The 11328-nt window shown below is 43.7% G+C and overlaps 1 protein-coding gene across 1 annotated transcript in view; it reads left to right on the forward strand.

The window, feature by feature from the left end:
* Positions 1 to 655: 655 nt before the first annotated feature.
* Positions 656 to 11328, forward strand: part of CSK (C-terminal Src kinase) — a 25225-nt gene continuing 14552 nt past the window's right edge. Inside the window, exons 1-4 of the mRNA XM_070762887.1 lie at positions 656 to 728; positions 3228 to 3341; positions 6951 to 7063; positions 8091 to 8310. Of these exons, the coding sequence (XP_070618988.1) occupies positions 714 to 728; positions 3228 to 3341; positions 6951 to 7063; positions 8091 to 8310 (462 nt within the window). The 5' untranslated portion in view covers positions 656 to 713. The remainder of the gene's footprint in view (positions 729 to 3227; positions 3342 to 6950; positions 7064 to 8090; positions 8311 to 11328) is intronic.

Genomic DNA, 11328 nt, shown 5'->3' on the forward strand with positions numbered 1-11328 from the left:
TGTGTTCAGTTCTGGAGACCTCACCTACAAAAAGATATTGACAAAATTGAACGGGTCCAAAGACGGGCTACAAGAATGGTGGAAGGTCTTAAGCATAAAACGTATCAGGAAAGACTTCATGAACTCCATCTGTATAGTCTGGAGGACAGAAGGAAAAGGGGGGACATGATTGAAACATTTAAATATGTGAAAGGGTTAAATAAGGTCCAGGAGGGAAGTGTTTTTAATAGGAAAGTGAACCCAAGAACAAGGGGACACAATCTGAAGTTAGTTGGGGGAAAGATCAAAAGCAACATGAGAAAATATTATTTCACTGAAAGAGTAGTAGATGCTTGGAACAAACTTCCAGCAGATGTGGTTGGTAAATCCACAGTAACTGAATTTAAACATGCCTGGGATAAACATATATCCATTGTAAGATAAAACACAGAAAATAGTATAAGGGCAGACTAGATGGACCATGAGGTCTTTTTCTGCCGTCAGTCTTCTATGTTTCTATGTTTCTATCTTATAACTTTTTTTTCCTAACCAGATACGCATTTTTGCCCAATTCTTTTTGCTTTTTTGCTTTTGGGCATGTCCACCACAGGTGATGGTAGGTGCCTGATTTCTGCAAAAACGTGGTCTTGAAAAGATCTTTCTTGTTTTAGGTCTCATGGTACCAAGTGACGTGCCCTACTTATGAGAACCAGTCCCCGGAAGCCCCCGAGAAAATGTCAGGAACGCAGGTAAGCAACAAAAGAGGGAAAAAACAAACCCCTATATTTTATTTCAGTTTCACACATTCTTTTTTAAAACTAATTTTTATTAATTACTCCATCACTCTGCTAAGCAAATAATTCCCTCAACGCTGTCAAACTATTTACTAAGTCTGCACTACTGTTACTCCTAGCTTTTTCCCCCATCAGTCCTATCACTCATCTCCTCCCACTTATGACTGTGTGACTTGTTGCTTGCATCCTTAAGATTTTTAATTAATATTGATTGCTTCCTCGTTGCTTATTTGACTCCTATTATCATTAAGTGTTGTATCATGATTCTTAACAAATGTGTATTTTCTTTTACGTACACTGAGAGCATATGCACCAAAGACAAATTCCTTGTGTGTCCCATCACACTTGGCCAATTCTATTCTACACATAAACACACACATATACCGTATTTTTCAGTGTATAAGATGCACATTTTTCCTCCCTAAAAGAGGGTGATAATTAGGGTGTGTCTTATAGTCTGAACGTAGCTTTTTTATCAGTCCTAATTAGCTGCTAATTATCTTCCCAGCTCTTACCTTGCAGGCTCTTTCATTGTTACTCTCTGCGAAGAATGTTTTCCAAGCCCTAAGTCTTTGCAGGGTTTTTTTCATTACTCTAATTTGCTCTGAGTAAGTTTCTTCCCAGTCCTAACCTGGTGCTAATGATGTTCCCAGCTCTTACCTTGCAGGCTCTTTCATTCTTACTCTCTGCAAAGAAGAATGTTTTCCACGCCCTAAGTCTTTGCAGGGTTTTTTTCATTACTCTAACTTGCTCTGAGTAAGTTTCTTTCCAGCCCTTAACCAGGTGCTAACGATGTTCCCAGCTCTTACAGGCTTGCAAACTCTTTCATTGTTACTCTTTCAGAATAATTTTTTTAAGCCCTTAACCAGGGGATAAAATAATGTGCTGAAGCTGACCAGACTAAGGATGCTGACCAGATGTATATCTGGTGAGCAGATTCTTTTCCCCATTTTCCTCCCCCAAAACTAAGGAGCGTCTTATACTCCGAAAAATACGGTAACCACACCATCTTACAACTCTGCATACTTAAAACCAGAAAGAGGAAAAACATCACAGTTCTATCATATCTTCCTTTCATACATCAATTTTGTTTTTTTTGTCTTGCATATCAGACGGTGCTTCCCAACCGTGGCAACTTGAAGATATTTGGACTTCAACTCCCAGAATTCCCCAGCCAGCATTTGCTGGCTGGGGAATTCTGGGAGTTGAAGTCCAGATATCTTCAAGTTGCCAAGGTTGGGAAGCACTGGACTACAATATAGTTCTTCTGTTTTTTAAAGAACGATACAGAAGACGGGCTATTTTAATAAAGCAAAAAAAGGGGAAGGAACTACAGCTCAGTGAGGGATCATGTGATTTCCTTGCTAGACACGTTCGGAGTCCCCCCCCTGTTAAAAAATATAGGTCATCAAGTAACAAGTAGCCCATCTGCCTTAAATTTGGTGACTTGAAGACGAGTGGACTTCAATACCCAGAATTCCCCAGTGAACAGAGCTGGCTGAAAGGATTCTGGGAGTTGAAGTCTGCCCATCTTTTAAGTTGCCCTGCTTAAGAAAATACTGCGACCCAGGTAGTTTTCAGAGAGGGGTAGTATACAAATCTAATATATTATTATTATTGTTGTTGTTCTTATTGTTGTTTTTGTTGCTGTTGTTTTTGTTTTTGTTGTTATTATTATTATAATAATATTATTATTATTATTATTATTATTATTATATTATTATTATTATTATTATTATTATTATTAATCCTCATTTTAACAGCCATTATTCAGCCCAAAATAACAGTTGGGCAAGGGGGTGGGACGTGTTCCCGAATCTTTCCAAAACTCGGCAAAGGGGATCCTAGCCGCTGTGGTGATATGAAGTATGAGTATTGAGAAACATAATAATAATTATAATTGATTAGATTTGTATGCCGCCCCATAGGAGATTGACAGCAGAAAAAGACTTCATGGTCCATCTAGTCCGCCCTTATACTGTTTCCTGTATTTTATCTTAGGACGGATATACGTTTATCCCAAGCATGTTTAAATTCAGTGACTGTGGCTTGACCAACCACGTCTGCTGGAAGTTTGTTCCAAGCATCTACTACTTTTTCAGTAAAATAATATTTTCTCACGTTGCTTTTGATCTTTCCTCCAACTAACCTCAGATTGTGTCCCCTTGTTCTTGGGTTCTCTTTCCTATTAAAAACACTTCCCTCCTGGACCTTATTTAATCCTTTAACATATTTAAATGTTTTGATCGTTTCCCCCCTTTTCCTTCTGTCCTCCAGACTCTACAGATGGAGTTCATGAAGTCTTTGCTGATAAGTTTTAGGCTTCAGACCTCCCACCGTTTTTATTTAATGCTCTTAGTAGAGTTAGAGGAGAATTTCCGGTGCGAATTCTATTTGTAGATGGAAAACTGCAGGATCCAAATGTTTAACCATGTCCTTGTTCTATCCTAAAAGGCTGCCTGGCCTTCCGGCACAGAATGTATCGCCAAGTATAATTTTCACGGCACAGCTGATCAAGATCTCTCCTTCAGCAAAGGAGATGTGCTCACCATCATCTCCGTCACCAAGGTAACCGTCCTTCCTCCCGCGCCGGGCCCAGCCATATGCCCACAGACGGACAGGTGGAGATTGAGTGGGCAACAAGGGCACCGGCAACGCCACCCCCGGTGCTGGCTCGCTGACCTCCGGGTGCCAAACGCGGCTCTTGAGGTTTTGGGGTTTGCACTGGGGGGCCGTGACAGGTGTCAGGGGTCTACCCCAAAGGGCCACAGGGGTCTTAGGATGTCGTTGGGCCAAAGGCGTCACTGTGTGAAAGGGTCACCTTGTGCATAGCGTCGTGCTGTCGTCCTGGTTGCGTGACGAACTGCTAAAAGGGACAGGTTGCTCCAATTTACAGAAACAAAGTCTGTCTGTCTCACTGACTCCTCTTTCTCTCTCTTCTCTATCATCTATATTCTCTCTCTCTCTCTCATCCTCTCTTTTTTCTTTCTTCTCTGTCTCTATCATGTATATTTTCTCTCTCTTTCTCATCTTCTCTCTTCTCTCCCTCTATCTCTCTATCATATATTTTCTTTCCTTCCTTTCTTTCTTCCCTCTCTCCTTTCTATCTCTATCATTACATTTTTTCTCTCTTTCTCTTTCTCTTTCTCATTATCTATCATCTATCTATCTATCTATCTATCTATCTATCTATCTATCTATATCTCTCATATGCCATCTCTCTCTCTCCCTTCCTCTCTCTCTCTCTCTCCCACCCTCTCTCCCTCCCTCTCTCTCTCCCTCTCTCTCTATTCTATCTATTCATTCTAGCTATTATTTATCTACCTACCTATGTAATCTATCTATCTTATCTATCTATCTATCTATCTATCTATCTATCTATCTATCTATCTATCTATCTATATCTCTCATATGCCATCTCTCTCTCTCTCTCCACCCTCCCTCCCTCCCTCCCTCTCTCTCTCCCTCTCTCTCTATTCTATCTATTCATTCTAGCTATTATTTATCTACCTACCTATGTAATCTATCTATCTATCTATCTATCTATCTATCTATCTATCTATCTATCTATATCTCTCATATGCCATCTCTCTCTCTCTCTCCCACCCTCCCTCCCTCCCTCCCTCTCTCTCTCCCTCTCTCTCTATTCTCTCCTATTCATTCTAGCTATTATTTATCTACCTACCTATGTAATCTATCTATCTATCTATCTATCTATCTATCTATCTATCTATCTATCTATCTATCTATATCTCTCATATGCCATCTCTCTCTCTCCCTCTCCTCTCTCTCTCTCTCTCCCACCCTCTCTCCCTCCCTCTCTCTCTCCCTCTCTCTCTATTCTATCTATTCATTCTAGCTATTATTTATCTACCTACCTATGTAATCTATCTTATCTATCCATCCATCCATCCATCCATCCATCCATCCATCCATCCATCCATCCATCCATCCATCCATCTATCTATCTATCTATCTATCTATCTATCTATCTATATCTCTCATATGCCATCTCTCTCTCTCTCCCTTCCTCTCTCTCTCTCTCCCTCTCTCTCCCTCCCTCCCTCTCTCTCTCTATTCTATCTATTCATTCTAGCTATTATTTATCTACCTACCTATGTAATCTATCTTATCTATCCATCCATCCATCCATCCATCCATCCATCCATCCATCTATCTATCTATCTATCTATCTATCTATCTATCTATCTATCTATCTATATCTCTCATATGCCATCTCTCTCTCTCTCCCTTCCTCTCTCTATCTCCCTCTCTCTCCCTCCCTCCCTCTCTCTATCTATTCTATCTATTCATTCTAGCTATTATTTATCTACCTACCTATGTAATCTATCTATCATCTGTCTGTCTTATCTATCTTATCACCTGTCTCTATCTGTGTCTTCTATCTACCTCCCTGCCTTTTCGGCACCCAGTGCTCAAACTGAGATGCGCATAAATGTGTGGGATGGACATTCCTGCTTTGTGGGCAGTTTGGGGGCCGTTTTTGGCCCAGCTGGCCCGTTTGCATATGCTGGGCAGAAACCAGGTGAGCAGCCGGTGACGGCACAGGTGCCAAAGGTTCGCCATTCCCGATCGATGTAATGAAAAGGTTTGCGTCACCACCTCCTCCTCTCACATCCCCCCAACCGGCTCCCTCTTCTCCGCGTTTGCGCTTCGTGCCTTGCAATTCAACCGCGATGGCGACAAGAGATATTAAGGAAAAGACAAGTCAGCCAGCTGCATCTCAAATCAGATTTGGCGCAAGACTGATGTACGGGGAGCTTTTAATGAGTCAGTGACTTCATCGCGGAGGAAGAGAAAGCGCTTAACCCTTAGCTTACCTTGCAAATCTTCCGGGAGGGGTCTTCCTGGCGCGGCTGGGAAAGTATCATCTCGAGATGTTCCGGGTGATCATCCTGGCTCCAGTGTTTGCTTCTTGAGAAATTGCGTAGTGGCTGTACACCAAATGTTGCATCAATGTCTCTCTCCTAGGTAAAGGGGGGAAGAAAGGTGGAGCCCCCCAAATGTCTTGTGGAGGGTTGGGTTGGCCCAGAGGACAGATCTTCTAGAAGAGGGGTCTCCAAATTTGGCAACTTTAAGACTTGTGGATTTCAGAATTCCTCGGCTGACTGAGGAATTCTGGGAGTTGGAAGTCCACAAGTCTTAAAGTTGCCAAGGTTGGAGAGCGTTAAAGTTGGCATAGGTTTAAAAGTTGGCAAGATTGGAGACCCTTGTTCTAGAAGATGCTTGACTGGGAGCATCCTAGAAGGCAAAGCCGGATTCGGAAAGTGTTCCTCTGTGGCTTCTCTCTCTTTCTCCAGAGAGAGGGAAGGAACTTAATTAACCATGAATATTATTCAGCCTTCCTTTTAAATGTAAGCTACTGGGTCAAATCCAGTGCCTGTTTTATCATCTCTATATGCTAGGAATAACTACCGTACTCTTTCTTTCTTTCTTTCTTTCTTTCTTTCTTTCTTTCTTTCTTTCTTTCTTTCTGTCTTTTCTGTCTTTCTGTCTTTCTTTTTTCCTTCCTTCCTTCCTTCCTTCTTTCTTTCTCTTTCTTTTTTCTTTCTTTCTTTCTTTCTTTCTTTCTTTCTCTCTCTCTCTCTCACCCTTCCTCCTCTTTCTTTTTCTTCCTTCCTTCCTTTTTCTTCTCTACCCACTCACTCTTTTTGACACCTTCCTTCCTTTATTAATTCATTCATTCCTTTCTCCTCTTTCTTTCTTTCTTTCTTTCTCTCTCTCTCTCTCTTCCTTCCTTCCTTTCTTTTTTTCCCTCCTCTTTTAAACCCATGCACCCACCTCCAAACACACAATCCAAGAAGCCACTTGACGGGCTCCATTCTCGCTCGGGGTTCCACAGGCCCGTCCACAGAACCAGGTCTTCCTGGGTTTGCAAAGGGAAATAAAAAGTGGGGACCGGCCTAATCTTCAAGGGGAGGATGTTCCAAAGGGAGGGAGCCACCACGAAGAAGGCCCTTTGGGCCCTTCCCACAATGTGGTTTCCCGCAACAGTTCTTTTCTCTCCAGGATGGGGAAGGGGACACGATTGTGGCCCTGGAGAAATGGGGCATTAAATGGAAGGAGGTTGAGGGTCTCTGGTTTTCTTGACGACCCATAAAACCTTCCTGGGAGTTTGGGGGAGGGTCTTGCTAACCTTGGTTTCCCCTCTTCCAGGACCCCAACTGGTACAAAGCCAAAAACAAAGTGGGCCGCGAGGGGATCATCCCAGCTAACTACGTTCAGAAGCGCGAAGGGATGAAACCTGGAATCAAGCTTAGCCTAATGCCGTACGTATTACGTCCCACTTGCCATTTCATAGCCCCTCTCGGCCAAATCCTTTGGGAAATTAGAAATCAAATACTGTATAAATAAATGTAAATAAATGCTCACAAGCCACATAGCTTGCCTAGGGTAGATCTATTTCGGCCTTATTTTGGCCTCATCAGCTAGCCATACCCACTGGGACTTGGACCTGCAACCTTTGCCTTGTAAGGCAGAGAATTATCCTCTAGGCTACAGTATCCAATCCTTTCAGCTCTGCACCAGGGAAGGGTTACATATTTTTGTGTCGAATCACCCTGCTGTATTGAAGGAACATCACAGCTCCTTTTTTTGCCTCTCGGCCCAACCCAGGGCCATTTCCAAGGCAGTTAATTTTTTATTGATAGCCGACAATTCTATCTATATGTGTTTTTTTGTTTTTTTGCTGAATTTGAAAATTAAGGGAGACTAGGATAGATCTATTTCGGCCTTATTTTGGCCTCATCAGCTAGCCATACCCATGTATAATTTATATTATATTATTTAATATAATTAGATTTCTATGCCGCTCTTTTCCACAGACTCAGGGCAGCTCAGATTAAAATAGACACAAAAATACAATGTATAAGAGCCAATGATATAAAACAATACTAAAACCCAATACAGTGGTACCTCTACTTAGGAACTTAATTCGTTCCGTGACCAGGTTCTTAAGTAGAAACGTTTGTCAGTAGAAGCCATTTTTCCCATAGGAGGTACGAATCTCTGGGGGGAGCTGATTCCAGAGGACTGGGGCCACCACAGAGAAGGCTCTTCCCCTGGGGCCTGCCAGACATTGGTTAGTCGACAGGACCCGGAGAAGGCCGACTCTGTGGGACCTTATAGGTCGCTGGTATTCGTGCAGCAGAAGACGGTTCCAAAGGTATTCTGGTCTGATGGTCCAGATGGTGGGACTTTATTCAATGAAATGAGTTTCTAGTCCTCATTGGGGCCAGCGCCGGGACATTCTGACCGTCCTCTTGGTCTCTTTTCCCGCCCCCTCTCCCTCCTCAGCTGGTTCCACGGGAAGATCACGCGGGAGCAAGCGGAGCGGCTGCTCTACCCTCCGGAAACGGGCCTCTTCCTGGTGCGCGAGAGCACCAACTACCCCGGCGATTACACGCTCTGCGTCAGCTGCGAAGGCAAAGTGGAGCATTACCGCATCATCTACTCCTCTAGCAAGCTGAGCATCGACGAAGAGGTCTACTTCGAGAACCTCATGCAGCTCGTGGAGGTGAGGCTGAGCCCCGGTTGGCGTGGGAGAACTGGGCTGCGTCGCCGGGTGGGCTCAGCATAACGGAGCGGGGAAGGGACCTTGGAGGAAACCATCCTGCTGGAAGTTTGTTCCAAGCATCTACTGCTCTTTCAGCCAAATAATATTTTCTCCCGTTGCTTCTGATCTTTCCCCCCAACTCACCACGGATTGTGCCCCCTTGTTCTTGGGTTCACTTTCCTATTAAAAGCACTTCCCTCCTGAACCTTATTTAACTAATATGAATAATTAGAACATAAGAAGAGCCATGTGGAATCGGGCCAAAGCCCATCGAGTCCAGCATTCTGTGTCACACAGTGGCCCACCCATTGTCCATAGGGATCTTGAGCAGAAAGAGAAGGCAAGACTTCATGAACTCCATCTGTATAGTCTGGAGGACAGAAGGAAAAGGGGGGACATGATCGAAACATTTAAATATGTTAAAGGGTTAAATAAGGTCCAGGAGGGAAGTGTTTTTAATAGGAAAGTGAACACAAGAACAAGGGGACACAATCTGAAGTTAGTTGGGGGAAAGATCAAAAGCAACGTGAGAAAATATTATTTTACTGAAAGAGTAGTAGATCCTTGGAACAAACTTCCAGCAGACGTGGTAGATAAATCCACAGTAACTGAATTTAAACATGCCTGGGATAAACATACAGTGGTACCTCGAGATACGAGTTTAATTCGTTCCGGACCTGGGCTCTTAAGTCGAGCAGCTCTTATCTCGAACGACTTTTCCCCATAGGAATTAATGTAAATAATTTTAATTGGTTCCAGCCCTCAAAAAACTCACAAAGTTAGTCTAAATTATGCAGAAAGACATGTTTTTAATGAAGAAATGTACATGTACATATAAATGAATAATGAAGTTTCTTTCACTTAACTTGTAAACTTTCTTAAACTTTTAAATTTACATATGTTCAACTTCTCTGCCACCCAATCCTGTAGGACAGAGGTCCCCAACCCTTTTTGCATCAGGGACCGGCTTTAAGCGATCAAGAGAGGAATGGGTGAATGAATGGACGGAGGGTGGGAAGGAAGGAAGGAAAGAGGGAAGGGACAGGAACAGAGGAAGGAAGCAAGGAAACTTATGAAAGGGGAGAGTAAGAGAGGAATGAGTGAAGGGAGGGAGGGAGGGAAGAAGGTGGGAAGGAGAAAGAAAAGAAGAAATAGAGGAACGGAAGGTAAAAGAGAGAAAGAAAAAGAGCAAGAAAGAAAGAAAGAAAGAAAGAAAGGGGGAAGGGACAGGAACAGAGGAAGGAAGCAAGGAAACTTATGAAAGGGGAGAGTAAGAGAGGAATGAGTGAAGGGAGGGAGGGAGGGAAGAAGGTGGGAAGGAGAAAGAAAAGAAGAAATAGAGGAAGGGAAGGTAAAAGAGAGAAAGAAAAAGAGCAAGAAAGAAAGCTGCAAGCACCCCCCCGAGCCCCCCAGGCCGGCTGCAACCTTTTAAAACACGCGCGCCGCTTCGCAGCTGTCTCCTGAAGCCGAACGCGGAAGTTAGCGTTTGGCTTCAGGAGACAGCTCCTTGGCGCTTGTATCTCGAATTTGGGCTTGTAAGTAGAACAAAAATATCTCTCCCCTCCCAGCTCTTATCTCGAGTTGCTCTTAAGTAGAGCAGCTCTTATGTCGGGGTTCCACTGTATATCCATCCTAAGGTAAAATACAGAAAATAGTATAAGGGCAGACTAGATGGACCATGAGGTCTTTTTCTGCCGTCAGTTTTCTATGTTTCTATGTTTCTAAGACCCTCCCTTTCACTTGACCCTCAACAAATGGTACTCAAGGGAACCCTGCCTGCCTCAACCAACATAGAGGCGGCACATGGACATCCGTTTCAATAACCACTGATACACTTGGCATCCATGAATCTGTCTAATCCTGCCTTGAAGCTCTCCAGGCTGACAGCTGTCACGACCTTTTCTGGAAGGGAATTCCATCAACCAAGGACCCTCTGGGTGAAGAAATATTTCCCTTGATTTGTCCCCACTTTCTTACCTATGAGCTTTAGGGAGGGGCCCCTCGTCCTGGTGTTGTGTGATAGAGAAAATAATTTTTAGAAATGCCTGTTGGATTTAATGGGATGTTGGAACGCTGCTATCCCACCACCTCTGAGTTGGGGTGGTGGAAAAAGTCGAGCTACATAATAGAAACATAGAAACATAGAAGTCTGACGGCAGAAAAAGACCTCATGGTCCATCTAGTCTGCCCTTATACTATTTTCTGTATTTTATCTTACAATGGATATATGTTTATCCCAGGCATGTTTAAATTCAGTTAGTGTGGATTTACCAACCACGTCTGCTAGAAGTTTGTTCCAAGGATCTACTACTCTTTCAGTAAAATAATATTTTCTCATGTTGCCTTTGATCATTCCCCCAACTAACTTCAGATTGTGTCCCCTTGTTCTTGTGTTCACTTTCCTATTAAAAACACTTCCCTCCTGGACCTTATTTAACCCTTTAATATATTTAAATGTTTCGATCATGTCCCCCCTTTTGGGGACATAATGTGCCAGCTTCAAAACTCCCCCCCCCCTCCCCACCTGAACTGGTGGCCTTGACCCCGCCCAGTGCGGTCATTGGCCCGAAGGCAGCTCGAGCTCAGCACCCTCTCCGTTTCCTGCCTCTTGCTCGCACACCGCTACTGTGAGAAATGCTCCGTGCATAACAACTGCGAGAGACAGGAAGGCGCTTCGGAGCGATACCGAAAGCGCCTCCTTGCACAAACCAGCAGCTGTGGAGCTGCAGCTCAGCTCGGGCAGCGCCTGGCCTGGCGGAAGCGTCTCCCAGGGGTGACAGACAAGCAAGGCATTGAATTCCCCTTGGGGGGGCGGGGAGATAAGTGTTTGCAAAAAGGTGGGCGAGTTTAGTTCCCCATTCTTTACGTAGCCTCCGCGAAGAAGCTATTTTCAAGCTGCTACTGCCCCCTGGTGGGCTATGGAGTCATTAAGGATTTACTGTATTTGGAATGATGGAAGTTTGGATTAGGTTACAGTGG

This window comes from Erythrolamprus reginae, chromosome 10, assembly GCF_031021105.1.
Source record: "Erythrolamprus reginae isolate rEryReg1 chromosome 10, rEryReg1.hap1, whole genome shotgun sequence".
Taxonomy (NCBI): domain Eukaryota; kingdom Metazoa; phylum Chordata; class Lepidosauria; order Squamata; family Dipsadidae; genus Erythrolamprus; species Erythrolamprus reginae.